This window comes from Nestor notabilis, unplaced genomic scaffold (assembly GCF_000696875.1).
Source record: "Nestor notabilis isolate BGI_N333 unplaced genomic scaffold, ASM69687v1 scaffold27233, whole genome shotgun sequence".
Classification (NCBI taxonomy): domain Eukaryota; kingdom Metazoa; phylum Chordata; class Aves; order Psittaciformes; family Psittacidae; genus Nestor; species Nestor notabilis.
In genome coordinates, this window is record NW_009922765.1 from 7,140 (window position 1) to 27,743 (window position 20,604).

Below are 20,604 nucleotides of genomic sequence, written 5' to 3' on the forward strand. Positions count from 1 at the left end.
GAGGCATAAACCAAAGTTAGTAATGTGGAAATATACCTGGAGTGTAGGCTGGTGAGATGTATGTGGTTCAGCCAAGTGATGGTCATGAAACGTGGTGTTCAGTTTCTTAATGTCTTGTGCATGTTTGGGGTGGGGGGAGAACCAGCTACCTCATCCTTCACCATCTGTTCCCTTCTACCCAGGGAGCGCATGGAGTTATTGGAAGAAGCGAGGAAGATGGAAATGGCAAAGTTTCGCTACATCCTTCCTGTTTACGGCATCTGTAAAGAGCCAGTTGGCTTGGTCATGGAATACATGGAAACAGGGTCCCTGGAAAAGCTCCTGGCTTCCGAACCTCTGCCCTGGGAATTGCGCTTCCGCATCATCCATGAGACAGCTGTGGGGATGAACTTCCTGCACTGCATGTCCCCTCCGCTTCTCCATCTGGACCTCAAGCCTGCAAACATCCTGCTTGATGCCCACTACCATGTCAAGGTATGCATTGGGCACTCTGTGCCAGGGCCCCACCTTTGGATATTTTTGCATGGCTTCTGCCATACTGAAAGGCCTGAGAGAAACCAGCAGCATTCCCTTTTAGTTACAGAAATGCCCACCAACCCAGCCCCTCCAATCCCCAAACCTGTCTGTCTGATGTATGCACCATTTCGGTACATAAACAGAGGTAAAGTTGAGCTTGTGAGAACTCTCCTGAAATTTTAGAAGGGTGCTGGCATAGTGAACTCTGGTTTTGAGGCCTGATGGGTCCTGCTATAAATTTCCTTGCAGTAAGGTCATGACACAGATGAAAATAGGGAGAGAAAATCTACATCATCTCTGCCACTTCACAGCTGCCAGTGGGGTAACTTTGTTCAGTCTAGGTCCTTCCGACTTAGTACACTCCACTAAATACATAAATCTCATTTAAGATGGAGTCTGGAGAAGCCTTCCCAGAGGCAACTCATTCTCTTTTATTTGCTCAGAGCATATACAGTAAAGAAGTATCTCTGTCCTGACTGTTTATGCATGCCAGAGGTCACTGTGAGAAATTTTTGTGGCTGTATCATCATGAAATCATTTTTGTTGTCCATTTCCAGCATAAGCTAGTAAACTTATTTGCCTTCTCTGTTGGAGGTTCTGTTTTGACAGCTGATCTAAGGAGGTTGCTTTCTGATCCTTCCTTTTGGAGAGACAAGAGACTGAAATACATCTTTTTCCTGTTTCCCTCCCCTCTCTCACCCCCCTCACCCCACTCCACAGATTAGTGGCCAAACTCTTAACCTTAGAACTGCATCATTAATCATGCTGGCTGGCTGATACAGCTCAGTAGTCACAGATTGCCAGTGCCATCATCCATCTGTTCCATTTTCTTGTCCCCCTCAGACTGGACAAATGGCTTTGGTCTTGCTGCACTATGCTGAGAAATGAAGTTTTCATTAAATGAAAACATCTAATATCCTGAGAAGGTTGCAGACGTAAGAGGTGTGTGCCTCTAACGAAATTGCACCTGTGACAAGTCTCTGCTCTTTTACTATGCCTTATTGGTGTACTTAGAAGATTTTCTTTGAGGTGGTCCATGATACTATGACCAGAACATCAGGATCTGAACTGTTGGAAGGATTTTGTCACACATCAGTGCTGAGGCGCCTTTGCTAAGTATTGCTTGCATAACTTCTTAAATTCCTAATTCTCGGCTCATCCATGAGCCAAGATATGAAGGCTGTATTTTCCTTACTGTTCCAGGAGGTTGAAATGCTGTCTGATAGTCTGCCTGATGAATATAGCCTATATATATATATAGCTATAGCCTATATCTTTGTGGTGACGTAATACAAGGGGGCAAGTGCAATGTACAAAAAATATGTTCTAGTGAGGTCATTGCTGACATCCTTAAACTGTTGCTACTTGCTCTGTGTATCAAACAAACACATGAAGGTCTTTGGACCTTCTCTCCATTAAGTTCAGAAAAGAATAGTCTAATGCAAACCTTTTTCCAGCTAGCAGTCTTTTACATCTACAGGTACCTTGGAAACCCCTCCAAGCAGCAAAGCAGACAAAGGAGCCTGCATGTAAAACAAGAAATGTACATATTCTGTGAGGTGCCTTCACTTTAAAAATGTGGCCCCAAACCTTCTTTTTGTGTGATGTGAAACTTGTAATTAAATTTCGGACCCTGCAGCTTCATTTAATGTGCATTTTCTTGCTGGAAGGCTAATGGAGCTGATGATTGAAGTGTTTTTACTTTTAAATGTTAGTGTTAATTTAGTAGGTGACTGTCCCTAATAGAATCCTAAGGTGAGTGAAGAGATGTTGTACACTGCAAAAGAAGAGTTTGGAGGTAGGGAGGACTTTATAAACTGTTTGCCCTTAAGCCAGGAAACAGTCAGTCTTCCAGTGGAGCACATTAGAAGTGCTTCTGTGCTATATTGCTAGTTAAATGGAAACACACCCTTCTTCGTTTAATGAGCACAATGCTTACTGTAAAATCCCCAAGTGAGGATGATGACTAATGCAGTAGTGCTGTACAGAACTTATCATCAAGTGGGTGCCTCCATATCATAAAGCCGTCTCCTGTGCGTATTACATAAGTGTGTGATGAATTTTGTTCTTGGGAGGATAATTAAGAGGATGGGATTAGCCTGAGCACTGAGCAGGGACAGGTATTAACTTTTTCAAAGGCATGTTGGAGGATTCTTTGGTGATTTTTAAATATACGTATATAATACGTACAGCGCAAGGTAAGGCTTTGCTGGTTTCTTTGGAGGATGGATCCATGCATGCCTCCTCCCCTGTGAGTACTGGTAGAACTCAGTCCTGGCAGCTCCAGCCTCAGCTGGGAGCTCCCTTCCCTGCCATGTCTCATGTCTTGCTCCATCTTGGTTGCCTTAAGCAGTGTGGTTTCCTTGGGAGGAGTATTCCACACCCTGGCGGGCTTTGCTAGCAGGGATCAGTCTGCTGCCTTTTTTTATTTTTTTTTTTTTAACGTAATATCAACCTGTTAATTTTATTTGTACCACCAAGGTCCTCCTTGCCCCTTTCTCCAGTGTTTCAGTATTTGTGGGCTAACACCTAGTTTTTGCTTAGCTGGACCACATTTTAAGAGTTTGTTCTTCAGCTCTCCTGCCCTCTGTACACATTCTGGACGTCTCCCCTGAGCTGCCTGTGATGTGGCAATCCCTTGCAGGGAGCTGGCGCTGGGAAGAAGTGCCACATTCCAGCACTGCCCTCCTGGGCTGTTAGTTTGTTCGTTCCCTGCTCTGACGTGATCGCTCTTCGAGGCCCTCAGTAGGAAAATACCCTCCATGCAGTAATCTCATACCCTAACTTATTGCCAGCTACCATGCCCACATGCTCTCTCTATTGCTGCTTCCCAGGTTTTCTTATCTTCAGTGTCTTATGGTTAAGAGTGTTACTTTCTGTTCACGTATTTAAAATTAAGCCAACCTGCAACTTAAGACTTTCAGGCAAAAGTGTTATTTTTAAGTTCTTGTTTCTCTTACTATCCAGCCTGTTCGCTACATCTCCTCATCTTGTCATATATGTGTGTGTGTGTATTTATATACACACATATACAAACACACATATATGCACATGACTATATATGTGTAGGTGCATGCACACACAGAGGCAAATCTCACCAGTTATTTTTAATATCGCAGATTTTAAGAACTTGGGAGTGGGATGAACTGGTCTCAGCTTTAAGCTCACTGTAGTTGCTTTTATTTCTGTACCCCCAGCACTCCAATTTAAACCAGTGTGAAGTTTGCTGCTACGTTGTGTTGTGCTGTGCTGATGGTCTTGCTTAACTTGGATATCTTGCCTCTGTGGTCTTCGCCTTTATTTGTTTCAGCTGAAGAAGGGGCTGCACAGTTTTTGAGTGTGGAGTTAGAAGAAGTGTAGTCAAACAGCAAATTTGTTTATCAGAAAGCTGCTTAATGTAGGTTGTTAACTGTAGGTCAGAGTAATACCCAGAGGCCAGGCTGGTAAGGAGCGGTTGTCTCTCATTAGGCTAGCTAATGTAGTTAACACAGCCACTTTATCAGCTGCAAATGCTCTCCTGTTATTAGAAATGAGAAGAGGCTTTTTTATTTTGTGTGTCCCTTCTGCCTCTTTCCCACCCCTCCTGATCAAGGTTTCTGTGTGGGGCTGTTGTTACATGGCTCTTTAATCTCAACCAACAAAGCTGGTTTTCACCTTGATCAGTTCTCTAATTGATCTAATTGTGGTGGCACAGGGGAGAGAACAAGACCATCCCTGTTGTGGCAGTGCAGATTTACAGTGGGTTAAAATGGTTGTTCGTCCATAGCTTTGGCTCCTGCTACTTCTGAAGAGAACAGTACCAACATCACACATGAAACAGGTTTTGAGAAGTTAAGGTTTTGGGGCAGGTTGGGAAAGATGGAAATACAGTCTGTTTCAGATCAACTTCTTTTAGTAGCTAACTTAAGTGTGTTCATAAACAGTAAAGACATCTGTTTGAAGTACAGATGATGGTTCTGTCTACACTTGGAATTAATTTTTTTTCCTCATTTTCAGTAGTCGAGATCTGTGACCCATGTAAGTCTCTTAAAAATTTCTGCCATTTCTTAAAGAACAAAATTGAAACAACCAGCCTGCCTCATGTACCCCCAGAAAAACACACAAACAAGGCCAACCTGCTGCAAACACCCAAAACTGTGTAGACAAATGTAGAGAATATCCAAGCGTGCAGAGACTTTGCACAGAGATAAATACTGGATATGCCAGCCAGCAGTGCTTAAAAATGAATCTGGTGGCTTTGTTACCTATTTGATGAAGAAGACCTTTTGGTGAACTCTGTCCCTGAGTCCACTGCATGGGTTCTTGAGTCTTATTTGCAGCATCAGATGCTAAGTGCACGCTTCAGGGTGGCCTGTCAGGAGTCAGGAGTGAAAGCACTTTCGAGCACTGATTTTGTTCCTAGATCCCTACAGTGTTTGGGAATAGCTGTCTTTAGTAACCATTATAGCTACATGAGCGTATCTACTAGTTTTCAAAAAACACCCCCCAAAAAAACCAAACAAAAAAAACCCTCTCCACAAAATAACTTGACGAACTCAAAGCATCTAAAACTTTGCAAATGAGTGTTTTTTACAAACTAGAATGTGACCATTTGCAAATGTTGGAAGCGGAGAACGAGCTGTGTGCACAGTACGCTCAATTTAAAATACAACTGAAAAAGGAAAGAAAAAAAATCTTAAGATCTTGGAATCTCTCAGTAAAGTAAGTGTTGCTGGGAAGTGGGCAGGGAAGCACGTACAGCTCCCCTCCCCAGTCACTGCTCACGTGTTTGTTCTCATGCAGACCTGTAAAGAGCAGAGACCGAGCGAGCTGTCTGAACACGAACAATCCCACTGTCTGCGTGGGCTTTGGCCAATGTTTTTTCTCTTCTTCCTACCTCCTCACCGCATGTTTTGCATGAAGCAGTCTGTCGCCTCCATGTCTTCTATTAACTCTACTGATACTAGGTATGCTTTTGAAGCATGATAGGATCCACCTGAAATAACTGATGTGAGGAGTAAGATTATGGGTCTTGTTGGATCGTGGGGCAGGGCAGATCCCGGGGTGGGCTGCAAGGGCTAGTGGGGATGTGGAGGAAGAAGTGGGGAGGGATGCTCCACTTTCACTATCTTCACCAGCAAGAGTGCCTCTTGTTGCAGAACTGGGTACCCAGCAAGCGATTTAAAGGCAAAATAGGTAAGTTAAAGGGCTGTGCCTTCCACCCACTGCACAGTTCCCACTGATGTTTAAAGAAATTGCATGGCTAAATATACCATGCAGTGTGGAAAATTTACCCTACAGGATCTAATAAAAGCCACAAAAGCTGTCTGCAGAATCTTACTATTTTGTGGCAACCTGGAAGAGAAAAATTCTTCAATTTCCAGTACTTTTTGCAGAATTTGATATTGAAGCTCTGTTACACAGATGAATTTCCTAGTAATTGGTATAAAACCTAGTCCTTCACAGTAGGTAGGGACAGGTTCACAAGGTAAAGTTCTTGCTAGCCTTGTGGTAGGAGGAGATACACTATGTACCGTAGCTGTTTCTTGGTCTGTAGGCTGAGACTGAGACCTGTTCTATTTAGTGTGCTTAGCCGCCTCTCTTAGCCCCTAGCCTTAGATTCACACAACATAGCTGGTAGCTCTTAACGCAGGAGTGTCACTGTGCTGTCCATATTTCATCTTTATTTCTTAACTTACACAGTAGGAAACCCGGTGTTGTTTAGACAAAGAGGAAGGTGTATTACTTTAATTATGCCATATGGATTTCTTGAGGTGTATACAAGCCTCTGCTTCACGTTAATCAAAGGATAGCAGCGCTCCACCAAGTTGGATCTGTTCAGACTTGCAGCAGTTGGTTCATTTATTAACCTGACACCACGGGCTTGTGTGATGTTGGGGTTGTGCTTTTGTTCTCCAGTGCAGCACTAAATGCCCCAAACTCGTGCAGCACTTCCTGGGGCGGTCAATTCAGCTCTCCCAGGGTGAGCTGGCTTGCGAACCTGAGGTTTTTTTTACTACTTACTGCTTTCCTGGACTCCAGTGCTTGGCTTGCTGAGGAGGTCAGCACCCCTGCTCTGAGAATGTAGCCCTACAAGCATGAGAAACCATTCCTCCAAATGGCTTTCCTTTTTTCCCTTCTCTTTTTTCCCCTTTTTTCTTTTAAATTCATTCCTTCTTTACAGGTTGGACAACAGGTTGGATATACCTGTGTGCAAGGGTACAGGACTCCTACAGCCTCTGAGAATGCCTCTGTTGAGCTCTCTGCCCCTGGGAGAAGTTCTTCCTGAAGCTGTGTGGGTTGCTTTGTTTGTTTCATGGCAAAGGGAGATTCCTATCATTTGAAGACCAGTGGCTGTGTGGCCTGCCTGTGCTCCAGGAGGCCAAACCTGGCAGCAGTTTTCTCCCTTTCCAGTAATGGGGATGCGTGTTACGACTGGCTTTGTGGTATTTTTAGACAGAAACTTCTGAAAGGGTAAAGTTGGATCCTATTTAAAAAAAAAAAAAAAACCAAAACAACGTTTTTTTAATTATGCTGCTTGTTTTGAGGATGAACCTTCTCAAAGGAGAAGCTGTGAAGATCAAAAGGGAAATGAATAAATGAAAAACCTGAGTATTTATTAGATAAAATAATGTATAAGTTGGGGGGGGGAGGAATATAATCTAACATGTACACAAAAATCAGTGGGATGAGTGGTTAAAGAAGACTTTTCTTGAAATTTCCACTTAGCATAATAGACATTTTTGTCCAGTGGGAAATAAGGAAGACAAAGGAAATTCTTTGCCTGTCTGTTTGCTTGATGATTGGTATGCTTTTGAGAGCAAATGAATGCATATTTGTTTGACACTTCAAATTAAAGTGGAGGTGTGTCCTTTTTATAAACTTGCTGTCACTTGTTTTGTTCATTTCAGCTGTGTTCAGTGCATCACTGCACCAACTTGCTGTATCTCCTAGTTGCCAAAAAGAAAAATGCCCTGTGTGGGTTTTTGATGCGTGTGTTTTGGGGTTTTTAACACTTGGTGCCTCTGGTGTTGGGCTAGTCCTTGTTGGCATGGTCAGCATAACAGCGATATCTGAAAGAGCAATTCTCTTGCACTCATTGGGGAGCTCATAGTCTGAAAACTGGTGCTCAGAACACTTCCACATAGTGTGCAAGGTGAGGCTACATAGGGAAAGGGGGTGGCAGCACCAATAATTACATTAGTTTACACTGGCTAATTTTGACTAGTTTTAAATTACAATAAATTGTCTTGGCTGTTTGTTGTGTTTGCTATGTAACATGCTGCTGCTTGCAAAAAACTGCTTGCTGCTTAACCATAAAGAAAAGCCTACCATAGCATAATGCTTCCAGAGATGTTCAAGAACGCTTCCAGAATGCTCAAGTCCAGGCTGGCCGGGGCTTTGAGCAACCTGGTCCAGTGGAAGGTGTCCCTGCCCATGGTGTGGGGGTTGGAACCAGATGATCTTTAAGGTCCCTTCCAACCCAGACCGTTCTGTGTTCTCTTGGCTTAGTACTTCTGAATGGCAGCTCACAATGTTTTTTGTTAGGTGATCCTGCTACGTCTATCTCTCCTTACAGAAAATTGTTTGTTAATGCCTCTGAAATCTAATGGTAGCATGCACTTCTCATCCCTTCTTCCTCCACTTTTTGCAGATTTCTGACTTTGGACTTGCAAAGTGCAATGGCTTGTCCCATTCCCATGACATCAGCATGGACGGCTTGTGTGGCACAATCGCGTACCTTCCTCCAGAGCGCATCAAGGAGAAAAACAGGTGTTTTGACACCAAACATGATGTGTACAGGTCAGTTAACTGTGAAAACACTTAAAGCTGATTAAAGTAATACTGTAAAATGAGCCCTTTTTTTCTGGTTATAAAACCTAATTAAGCATGAAACCCCTGAATGTAGTTTGAGCCTTACCTTGCAGAGGGTTACATTTGCTTTGCTTTTTGCAAAGTCTTAATAGGGTAGAGGCTTTTTAACAAACTGCAGCTGATCCTGGGTCTTGAGCATTGTCATTCCAAGTAATGCTTATTTATTAACAGCTGGCATGGGAGGCATTCTGCCCACCTTTAATTTCCCCATCAAAAGGTACATCTTGACCTACTTTTTGAGTCTGTGACAAAATTCTTAGTTATCTTCAGTGGATTTCATCACTCGGTCTTTGGTGGTTCTTTCATGGTAATGTTATTAGGAAAAAGAAATCATAGCAGTAGATTAAAAGATATGTCATATTCTAAATGGAATGTATTTCTTTAAAGTAGTCTTGCAGGACAGAAATATTAAATAAAATCCACAGCAATGCTTTGCTGCTGTCTGATTTTGTCAGTGTTGGTGTGGAATAGCTGGTAAATGTTACCAAGAACAGCAGCCTCCAGCAAGTCTCTGTGTTTGCTGCCTCAGGTTCCTCCCTGCAAAAAGTAGACTTTCAGATCATGGTTCTTGGCTGCATCTTGTGTGCGCTCATCAGCTGAATTAGATGCAGAAATAAAGGACAAGAAAAGAGAACTTAAGAAAATAAATTATACTGCTATAAGCTTTTTAGGTTTCTTCTTTTTTTTTTTTTTTTTTTTTTGGAGGTTTATTTTTTTTAAAGCTTTTCTAGAAATAATTTTTTTTTTTCTTTTGTGTTTATTTTTGTAGCTTTTCCATTGTGGTTTGGGGAGTTCTTACTCAGAAGAAGCCTTTTGCAGGTGAGTTTGATATATTGTGGGTTGTGTTGGAACGTTCTTCCGTTCTCCCATTGATAAGCACACTTTCTGTCCCACCAGCCCCAGACTATATGCACGTCCTTCAGATTCCGACAGTCTTGTGTGGTAGCCACTTTGAAGCTCTCAAATTCTGGTTTACAAATATAAGTCCTCCTTTGTCCTACATTGTGAAAGCAGAACCCACATTGCTTCAGAGGCCCTGGTCTGCTTCTTTCTGCTTCTGCTGGAGTTTGCTGGATCTGCTCTGCGAATCCAGATTAGTGTGTGGCCTCTGCAGACTTCTGACGTGTTTGCGGCCAACGAGGAACAGCACAGAGCAAAGCCAACTGGCAGGCACTGTCCTGTTTTCAGAAACAGCCTCTCTGCAGAGAGGTTCTGTAGTTTATTTGTAGATTGCAGGTACAGATTTGTTCTTTAAAAAAAAAAAAAAAAAAAAGCTGTCTGTGAGAATTGAGCCTTGTTCCACCCCGCAGTAAATGCACTGATCAACAGGCAGCTATTTATTCTTTATGACTTTTCCTGTGTGCATGACTAGCCTATGTATAGCACACGTGTTTGAACATGTCCTAGTCTACTATTAATTTTTTACCTAAGTGAGACATCCCATTTAGCCCAGTGGTTGACTTCAGAGTCAAAAGCCACATTACTGCACTGCTTGATTTGTGTTCTTTCTTCACCTTTATGAAAATTTCTGGTGCCTGGTCTAAACAAAAGCTGTGGTTCAGTTTTCTTAAAGCACACAGGGAAATCCAAAGAGAGGCAGCAAAGAACTATTGGATTTATTTTATTTTTTTTCCTTTGGTTCAGTGTTTTTTATGGGTGGAAAAAGAAGGCTCATTCACTGACAATTGCGTTTAACTGATACACGGGAAGTAGGTGTAAAGACATTGATAAATGTATTGTAGGAGAATAAGACCAACTTCTTTTTCCCTGTTAATAAAGCAGTCTAAATCTAGAAAAAATGATGAAGACAAAGTATCAGCATAGTACACTGTTAATGCTGTCAGACAAAAGAAAAATCATACCTTTTGCTGGGAGATCTTACTTTGTGTGCTTTTGCTTTATAGAGGAAAACAACATTTTACATATTATGGTAAAAGTAGTTAAAGGCCACCGCCCAGAGCTACCTGCTGTTTCCAAATCCAGACCTCATTCATGTAATAACTTGATCAAACTGATGCAAAAATGTTGGCAGGATGATCCTGGTGAACGGCCAACGTTTAAAGGTAAGATTTCCTTGTAACTTGGCTGCCCATTTATTTTTCTGTGAGTCATGTTGTTACTCAGGACTCTTAATCCTTGGGGTAAATGCTGTGAACCTCTGTGACAGAATAAATGGAGCACATTGTATGGTAGAGACAATGATACAGGCCACTTATTCATTTGTGGAGGAAAGGATTATGTGGGGACAAGTCTGACCATGATGGGCTTATGTAAACTCATGAGGAATAAGACCTGTACTTAACCAGTTGATCCATTTAGCCAGAAATTACGTTAATTTCTGACTGTGTGTATCAGAGCATATGACAAACTGTAGCTGGTGTGGTTTTCACCATACAAAGCATTCAAAGACCCTGGCTCTTTAAATTTACCCTTGTATGCTGAGAAACTGAATTGTTTTCATGTAACAGAACAATCTGTACCTTCCTTTTTCTGCCAACAAAAAGCAACTTTGGTGAAAGGCTTGAACTTGCCCAAAGCACCTGCTATGAATTCAGATGTGCAGAAGGATGTAGCTATCTCCAGGTAGTTTCATGTAGCATTAATGGGAGAGATTTGTTTCTTCTCTCTCCTCCTGCCCAAATAAGATACAGGGACTGAAGGGAGGATGCGTTCTATCTTTTTAAATACATATTTCTAAGTCTGCTGGCAGTAGGCTGGCTCCCATTTCAGAGTCTTGCAGTGTAGCCATCATGTAACATCAGTCTGGTCTGAATGTGAAGATGAATTGTTCAGTCAGCCCTTTGCTTAGTACACACTTGTATATACTGATGAGCTACTGGATGGAATAGCCAAAATTGGAGTTAGAGCTGTTAAGCTCTTAACAATAAAGAAAGGCAGCAGGGTATCTCAGAGAGGCTTCCGATTTAAAACCAAACCAACCAACCTTCTCTTGCTTTCTTAAAGAAATCACTTCAGAAACAGAGGCCCTTTGTGAAAAACCAGAAGATGAAACAAAAGAGATGATAACTCGGGACCTGGACACCCAGAATTCCCCAGAGCAGCAGCCTGAGGTATTTTCTCTTTCTGCCTCTTGTTCAAGCGCACTAGGTTTTTCTGCAAGGAGCAGGCTCCTCTGTGACTTGTAACTTTCCAAGCAATCTTCTCTTTGCTGCCTTTGAGCACTTTCCTGCATGGCAGAAGTGGTCCTTCTTGGTGAGGGACTGGAATGCAAAAGTGACAGCAGATGCTTGGACCAGCTCAGGAAAACCTCAGCACAGGACTGAGGGAGAGCAGGACAGTTAGGAAGTAAAGGCTGGAACCATGTGTGATTGATCTTAAAATACACTGTAGACAGGAGAGACATATGGCTCTAGTGCCTGTGTGAGTACTGATGAAAGGTGCCCTCCTGCACCTGAAAATTTTCAATTGCCTTACTCAGAGGTTTCATTTAATATGACCATGCTTAAAGACTGCCTGCAAACTAACAAACCCATGCTTCTTCCTGTAGGGCCTCATGCTTAGTGTTCTTTTCTTACTGGCCTTTCTAAAATGCTTGTTTGCTTCTCTTGAAGGGGATTTCTGTGTTATCCAAGACAAAACAGGAGCCTGCTTTACCATCAGTTAAGGATTACAGTCTGTCAGAGTTGTTGTCCCAGCTGGATTCAGGGATTTCACAGACTATGGAAGGCCCTGAGGATCTCAGCCGCAGCTGTTCAGAGTCCAAACTTGCCTCCAGTGACAAGCGGCTTTCAGGAGTTTCTTCTGTAGATTCAGCTTTTTCATCCAGAGGCTCCCTTTCCCTTTCCTTTGAAAGGGAGAGTTCAGGTAATGGTCAGGTTTTTCTTTTGTAGTTGTTTGAACTGGGGCATGGGAGTCAATGGATTGGAGAGTAGTCGTAATAAAGAATAGCATTCTGGGAATCACTGTTAGTCTTGCTTTCTCTTGCTGTCACCACTGTGGATTTGTTTACTAGAGGTAGTTATTTAACAAAAAAAAAAAAAAACAAACGAATGAGGTGGTTCCCAAACGTGATCTAATGAGAAATAATAAATCTCATTTACTTTTGAAAAGAAGTGACCTGAGTTCCCATCAAAGCAGTTACAGAATCAGTCATGTAAAGGTTGGTTGGAAGGGAGGTCACCTAGTCCAGTGTCCCGCTGGAAGCAGGACTAAAGCCAATGCCCAGTCAGGTCAGCTGAGTTTGTGGCTTTTTTCAGTTACATATATATGCCCAAGTCTGAGCACTTTTTTGAGAAGACTTAAGCCACGCTCTTAGCAGCCCCTGTCAACACTGTGATAAAGACCCCCACTGATGCACACAGGCCCTTCCCTTCTCACTCCAATGCTGCAAAAAAGTTACCTATTTTCCAGTTAGGAAAACACTAATTAGTGCAGGGAGATCAACCACAGCATCGTTCGTTCTTCATTTCACAAGAAACAGAATAAGAGTAAGCGGGGTTCTAAATCTGACCTGAAATTGTTTTGGAACTAGTGTTGGGAGGGGGCTTTCTTTGCAGTCATTTCTGAAGCCACCAGCTATGTTAGCTATAGGGAAATAAGATTTGATGGCTATCAGAATTGTGATGGTGTCCTTTTCATGGAATGGTTTGGGTTGGAAAGCAACCCACAGGTCATCTTTAAAGGTCATCTAGTCCAACCTACCTGCAGTGAGCAGGGACATCTTCAGCTAGATCAGGTTGCTCAGAGCCCTGTCAACCTGATCTTGAATGTTTCTGGGGATAGGGCATCTACCGCCTCTCCAGTGTCTCACCATTCTCATTGTAAAAAGTTTCTTCCTTATGTCCATCTAGATATTGGTACTACAGACATCCAGAAGAGGAAGCTAACAGAGGCCATTTTATCTGGAGATACCAGCAAGCTGATGAAGATCCTCCAGCCTCAAGATGTTGATATTGTTTTAGATGGGAACTCCAGTCTTTTGCACTTGGCTGTTGAAGCTGGTCAAGAAGAATGTGTCAAATGGCTCCTCCTGTACAATGCTAATCCTAACCTTACCAACAAGAAGGGATCCACCCCTCTTCACATAGCCATTGAGAAAAAAGTTAAAAGCATTGTGGAGCTGATTATGGCTAGGAAAATCAATGTTAATGCCAAAGATGAGGATCAGTGGACTGCTCTTCACTTTGCTGCCCAAAATGGGGATGATTTCAGCACCAAAATGCTGCTTGATAAGAATGCATCCTTAAATGAGGTAGATTTTGAAGGCAGAGCCCCCATCCATATAGCCTGTCAGTATGGCCAAGAGAATATTGTGCGGATCCTGCTGCGAAGAGGTGTTAATGTGAACATCAAAGGAAAGGATGACTGGGTGCCACTGCACTATGCTGCCTGGCAAGGTCATCTCCCCATCGTAAAGCTTCTGGCCAAACAGCGGGGTGCAAATGTGAATGTGCAGACCGTGGATGGAAGGACGTCGCTACACTTAGCTGCTCAACGAGGACACTACCGTGTCGCTCGCCTTCTCATAGACCTGGAGTCGGATGTCAACGTACAGAATGTGCTCTTGCAGACTGCTCTCCACATAGCTGCTGAAACTGGCCACACAAGCACATCGAGGCTGCTCCTTAAACATGGAGCAGACATTGAGGCAGCGACAGCAGAAGGATACACAGCACTTCACTTGGCATCTCGCAGTGGCCATTTAGCAACGACAAAGCTGCTGGTAGATGAAAGGGCCAGTGTTCTAGCCAGAGGCCCTTTAAATAGGACAGCATTACATTTTGCTGCAGAAAATGGGCACTCTGAAGTAGTAGAGGAACTTGTCAGTTCAGAAACCATCAATGTTTCTGACAGTGAAGGGTTGACAGCTCTTCACCTGGCTGCACGAGGAGGGCACACAAAAACAGTTGAGGTTCTTCTGAAGCATGGGTCGTACACTGACATGCAAATACCCACATGTCAGACCCTGCTACAGCTTGCTCAGCAGAGCAGTAATAGTTCGGTTACTGTGTTGTTAAGTGAGACTTAAACAAAAGGGACAGAACTTGCTGCCTTTCTATCTGGTGCAAGAAGGCTGCAGGGCCTTCTCCAGTTGTGCACTGACCCACTCATCAGCATGTCAGCTGGTGGACTGAGGTGCAACCAGCAGAAGCTACTTGTGTTTGAGTGTGCAAGTGAGAGCACACATGGACTAAGGTTGGACATAAGGCTAAGAGCTGGAGTCTGCCATGCTGCGGTCTGTATCAGTCATTCTGCGTGTGCCTACCTGTCTGTATATTGACATTCCTCTCCCAAGGATGTTGTGAGAGAAGGATGCAACTTGTGGGTTTCCCCATGCTTTTTTTTTTATTTTTATGTGCCAAACTAATTTAAGAACTAACCTTCTGCTTTTTTATTTTCCTCAAAAAACAAACCCAAAATAGGATGATGTAGATTACTGGTTTATTGTAGTGATCTATATTTTGGGCTGAAAGCCTCCAGCATAAAATAAACACAACACAAATCTGTTTGAAATTAATGCTAGAGATGAGGAAAGGGCTACTTACGATACAGTTAACCATATTTGTGTCAGAAGGTGCTCTGTCTCCGTTAAACATTGATTGTAGACTTCCACGTACTCAAAAGTGATGAGACAGCCATACTAACAAGGCAGGATCCCCAAAATACATAAGCAGAAGTAAAAGCTTAACACTGATATCTTCATACACAGTAGCACCCTGTATGTATTTTAAGATCAGTAAGCTGAACTAGGTGCTTAGTGGTTTGTCTTAAATGAAAAAGTCAAAAGCTAAAATTCATACTGGACTGTAACTGGATGGTGTATTCTAACACCATGATACCAATTTGCATGTTTGGAGGGGCTGATGACTAGACTGATATACTGTGTATATAGTGTTTCTACCTGTTGTGTGCTTTTTTTCTACTGAAGAAAATAGATTGCTTAGAGTGGGTATGTTTTAATACACCTTTTAATTTCACTCTTTTCAAAGTTCAAATGTGATCTGTTATTAATAAAAGAAAGACCGTGTTACATAGCTGTCTATATTGCATAGTTGTTAAAGCAACTGAAAACCTATTGCCCAGCAGCAGCACACAACCATAATGTATTTAATGATGTTGAATCCTGAACTGTTGACAGGGCAAGCTGTCCTCAGTTTCACATTCCCCTTAGCTTTTAGATGGAGGTAAAAAGCTTGAATGAATTTGAGGTGTTATTTACAGAATAAATCTACAGACTAAACCCCCACTTTAGCTATGCTGTAGCTGTTCAGGAAGTTTGGTTTTCTTCCCCACCTTGAAGAAAAGTCAGGTGCTTTTGCATCTGGTGCGCTGCTGCTCACACCAGTGCCTCACCTCTCCTTGGTGGTGTATTCCCACTGTGTGCCACAGAACAAGCAGCAGCATGGTGCTTTGCTCCTACCTCCCCGACAGGAAAGCTGCTCCAGAGCTTTATTGCGCATAGGTGATATTCCCTATCACCTGATGGCAGTGATTGATAGGAACGATTTTAGGAGTCAAAGTGCTCCTCTAGGAATCTAGCCCCAGGAAATTCAATACTTTCTTAAAAACCCAAACCCAGCCTCCTGTCACTGAAGAGGTAGTGGCTGAGGGTGATAACCAAAGGAGGATGGGTGCTTGCTGCTGTTCGATGCTGTTCCTGGCTCCAAGTAGGCCCCTCTGTGTGCAACCCCCCTCGTTCAATTTTTTGAGTTTCAAGACAGTTCACTGCCTGCCTAATGAAACTATTAAAGAATAGATGGTGAAGCCACGCTATTGCCGATATATGGAGCTTGCAAAGCAATGTACCTCTTACTGGGGCACAGCAGTCACAGCAAGCTTCCTAAAGGTGCTGACAGTGAAACTTCTCGTTAAACAAACAAAGCAGTAATTTTCTTACTGTTTCCTTTCAACTTCTTTTGAGACCAATAAGGTTGTCATATTTCATTAAGCTGTACTTAATCAGTCACTCTTTATAGCAAATTCAACCACAGACCACTTAGTCTCTCAAGTCCTATGCCACTATGATTAAACACTTGGCTTAGCCTTGTACACACCTTACCCTTCTATTTCAAAGGCCTCCCAACAGCGAGATCTGAGATGCTTTAATTCCAGTGGTATTTGCCTGAGCTGCAAAAGAGCTGTAAGACCAGGTAGCAACAGTCTTGTGCCTCCTAATAAAGGTAGTGCATACCAGCTAGGCAAGGGGAAAGTACACTTATAAAATGCTTTTAAAACAGCTCAAGCACTGCTTCGCCAGTACATTCCTTTAGTGTCTAATAATAATAGCACATTAGCTTCTAATTAAACATGAGGCCACACTCATGAGTCTTTATTTTCCATGCCATCTTTCACAATAACAGGCAGCAGCTGAGTTACATAGAAGGCAACACAGCTGGCAGTGGGGAAAGAAAAAAACAGCAGAGGGATTGCAACGACATGATGCCAGTGTTGGAGTGGGTATTTGTCCCTGTGAACCAGCCTTCCTTGGGGGCAGAAGGGGTGAATGGGGGTGCTAAATTAGGACTAATGTAGCAATTACAAATTACTGTTTTGTAAAGGTCTCCTATGGATGACTTTCCTGGTCCTATGTTCACTCCCCTGACTGAGCTCAAGACCTAGCTGACCTGAGCTCAAGGGCTGCTGACCTAAAGCCCACAGGCATTTCTTTGCCTCTTTCCAATCTTAGCCATGGTCTTTAAAAAGATGCTCAAAAAATACACAGACCAACCTAATGGCAATATTGGGCTTTGCCACTACTTACCTACAGAAAAAATAATCAAAACACCACCAAAAAAACAAAAAACAAACAAACAAACAAAACAACAACCCCCCCCAAAAAAAACACACCCAAACAAAACCAACAACCCCCCACCCACCCAAAAAAAAAGAACCCAAACCCACACACACACCAACACCCCCTCTCACCCAAAAAAGAAAACTGAAATCTCCAGATCATACCATACTGCACACTCAATATTAACTTCTTTTCCCTAGTTGAGTTGGCAGGTTGAACTCAGCTGCCCCAAGTCTGAAAGGAAACCTGTTCCCCACCCCACTTTCTGCCAGCTTCCCTCCCTCAGCTTCAGCTCCCACCCTAAAGGAAGCTAAGGCCATGGTGTGAACCAGCTCCTAAGCCCCGGGCTTTACCCACTCCCTACCAGCTCCAGCCCTCACGCAAACCCCTACAACATGCACAGAACTTCACATGCCTGGGAAGCAGGTTTGAGAGCTGGTGTGAAGGCGCAGGGGGCTCCATGGAGCTGAGCCTTCCTCCAGGTCCCCTAGTGCTGCCTAAGTACTCCCCTTGCAGCAAAAAGGGCTACAAGGTGAACTTAAGCACTTCTTGCTTGCCTCCAAAATTAGGTAGAGGTTGCTTGCAGGGTTTCGGTGTACACTATGCTAGCCTGCTTCCTTAGGGTTTCTGGCCATGGCCCCAAGTGGCTATTTCAGCCCAAGAAATAACATAAGAAAAAAGATACAGTGGAATGGTGTTAGTGACCATAAGCTTCTCCTTTTCTTCTCTAGACGTGATTTTTCAACCTCGCCTCTGCCTGCATGCCTGTGGTAGCACAGTCTAGGTTTCAGCCAGCACCCACTGGTGCCAGCTCCCTGTGCAGGAGCCCCAGCAGCGGGGAAGGTGCCTCACACCATCCCCATTCCTCGCTCCTCCATCCCAGCCTCCGCCTCCGGGGAATAGCGCAGGCTCTGATGCATTACCTGTCTTCGCAACAGTTTGTTCCCAGCACCCGGTAGCTTTATTTACCTGCTACTTAGCGCGAGGTGCCGCAGTGCCGTGTTTCTACAGGCCTTGAGAGGACTCAACAAGCCTGCGGTTCAAACACGCTCAAACGGTGGTGGCGGCGAGGGGAGAGAATTGCTGGGTGATTGCAAAGAGGCCCGCAGGCAAACCTCAGCCTTTTCATTCCTGCCTCCTCTCTTGCACCACCTTGGCTCTGCACAACAGGGTTGCCAGAAAAACAAGGCATGTGGGAGCTGCTTTACAAGGTCTCCTTTAGCAGAGAGGTCTGAGGAAGGGGATATCTGCTCTCCTCCATGCTCCTTTAACCCCTGCCGCATGGCACACAGCACAGACTGGTTCACAGGTGTCTCCCAAAGACCCAGGCAAAGCCTTTGGGTGCTGTGGTGCTCTGCTGCTGGGGTGCAAAACCTGTGTCATCTCTCCAGCTGCCCCTGGGCCCTGCTGCTGATCAGATCCAGTCATCCCACCACCTTGGGGAGTGGGTCCAGCCTTTCCCCTTCCCTCCCTGTCTCACCCAGCAGCACTGATTTTGGTCTGTTTCTTTGAAGGAGACCCACACAAGCAAGGAAGAAGAGGGAGTTGGGCTTCTTTACACACAAGACCTAGGGCCAGGGATTTGAGAGAAGATTTCAGCTGCACTTAGCCTGTCTTATTCTTTGGCCAAAACTGGCTGTGCATGCACCCAAGTCCCTGCATGAAGCCACCAACGGCTTTTGCAACACCAGTTTGGTATTGTGGAGGGATGGATCATGCACGACACTGCTTTGCTGCCTCCCTTGTCCGTGCTTTAACCCGGCAGCTGTGGCAAAACGTCAAACATTGGCACTCCTATCGCTGACCCGAGCCAGGGAGAGATTCACAACCCAAAGCGAGCGCTGATTAAACGGCAGCATAACAGCACAGGAAGAGCTTTCAACAGGGGAGGCGGCACAGGGCAGATCCCAACACGCTGGGCTGCTGCGGTTGCTGAGCGGCTGAGCGTCACGGGCTGCCGGCAGCGAGACGCGGGGCTGGGGGCAGCGTGTTGCGGCTGGGAGCGGTGCAGGGAGGCTGTGCCCCGGGGGGAGGCTGACATGACGCCTGCATGGGCGGCAAACCCCTTGCTGCTGCACGGGCAAAGTCCCGAGAGGGTAGGGAACCACACAACAGGCAACCACTTGAGAAAAAAGGGGGTTTAAAATCGCTGCTGCCACCACCACCTTATTTACTGCATGTTCTTCAAAAGCTGTGGAAGAGGCCTTCTCTGTAGTTACGTAGAGCAAAGGCTGTTTAAAAGCTAATAAAGAACAACTCGTGATCTGCACAGAAACACCAGGCCTTTGAGAGGCTCAAGTAGAAACATGCAGAAGCAAAAGGTAGATACTACAGATGTGGCAATGACAGGGGAAAGATGCTCTGTATTCTTCTCCGGAAGAGAAGAGGCAATAGCCCATTTGGAGGCACTGCTCCTTGGGACAGGCTCTGCCCCACAGGTAGAGAGTAACCCTCGATGGAAGCAGGAATAAAGGCCCACACGTTGCACTCACAACACGCATGAGACAGAAATTTGCCTGATGAACTCCATCCCCTAGTCTCCATTACTTAATCAGATAGGAGGAAATAAATCCTGACAGAGCCAGTTTTCACAAGTTCATGCCCTGACCCTACCTCAACAGGAACCAGGTCCAACACATTTCCTTTTTATCTATTTACATAGGATTGCTTTTCTTAGTCCACTAACAGGCAAAACATGCCAAGTCCTGTGCTACCACTACTCGTGTCTGCCATGTGCTTTAAACCCTGGAGTGAGGCTGGCTTTAAGCATCAGAGGTGCTTAGCTAGGAGCATTGTAGGAGGTTATGCAAGACACAATTTTAAGTGACATTGGGAACATTTAGCACAGTACCTATATCCAAAGGCACACATGCAATGGGGTTTAGACTTTTGCAAAATCCTAAAGTTTGTATGTTCTGTATATAAAGTCTGACTTCAGCCTAACCTGAAGTCCCTCTGCCAGTCTCAGGGGCTCATGAAAATCTCCAACATCTCCCTTAAAATAAAAACAAACAAACAAACAAACAAAAAACACCCCCCCCAAAAAAAAACACCCACAAAAAACAAACCCAACCCCCCCCCAAACCCAAAAACCCACAAAAAAACCCAACATGTATCTTTAAATCTAATCAGCAGACTAGTCCATCCCATCTTGAAGATACTGGATGCCTTGAGATTAATTCAGCCTGCCCACCAGCTTCCCCAAGCAGAAAAGCCTTCATTCTCCAGTATCTTCCCACTTGGTCCCAGTTCCTGAGCACAGCAGCATCCCTTTGCCCAGTACAACCAGGGTACCTTCAGGACAAGTGGGACGTACCAGGCTTTCTGCCCACACTGAAGCTCCTTGTTTATCCACACATGGATGTGCAAGCCTACACCCCAACTGAGCTCCCCCATGGGAAGCAGCAGGGAAGAAGAGGCGGAGGAGAAAGCTGCATTGCACAGCTGCTGCTATAGTGGTAACTGTGGCCTGGAGTGCA

General features: G+C 44.2%; 1 protein-coding gene across 1 annotated transcript; it reads left to right on the forward strand.

Moving 5' to 3' along the window:
- The first annotated feature begins 78 nt into the window (after window positions 1–78).
- On the forward strand, window positions 79–14,359 carry RIPK4 (receptor-interacting serine-threonine kinase 4). Its single transcript, XM_010011798.1, has 7 exons — window positions 79–474; window positions 8,150–8,298; window positions 9,140–9,189; window positions 10,275–10,433; window positions 11,335–11,441; window positions 11,943–12,195; window positions 13,182–14,359. Exons 1-7 carry the CDS (start codon window positions 79–81, stop codon window positions 14,357–14,359), a joined length of 2,292 nt encoding a protein of 763 aa, XP_010010100.1.
- Window positions 14,360–20,604: the final 6,245 nt, after the last annotated feature.

Bases quoted from the DNA above. Each gene is read 5' to 3' on its own strand.
- RIPK4 (XM_010011798.1), top strand. From the start codon at position 79: ATGGTCATGAAACGTGGTGTTCAGTTTCTTAATGTCTTGTGCATGTTT. The intron at 475-8,149 runs GTATGCATTGGG...CACTTTTTGCAG, and splicing joins ATGCCCACTACCATGTCAAG to ATTTCTGACTTTGGACTTGC. The intron at 11,442-11,942 runs GTATTTTCTCTT...CTTCTCTTGAAG, and splicing joins CCCCAGAGCAGCAGCCTGAG to GGGATTTCTGTGTTATCCAA.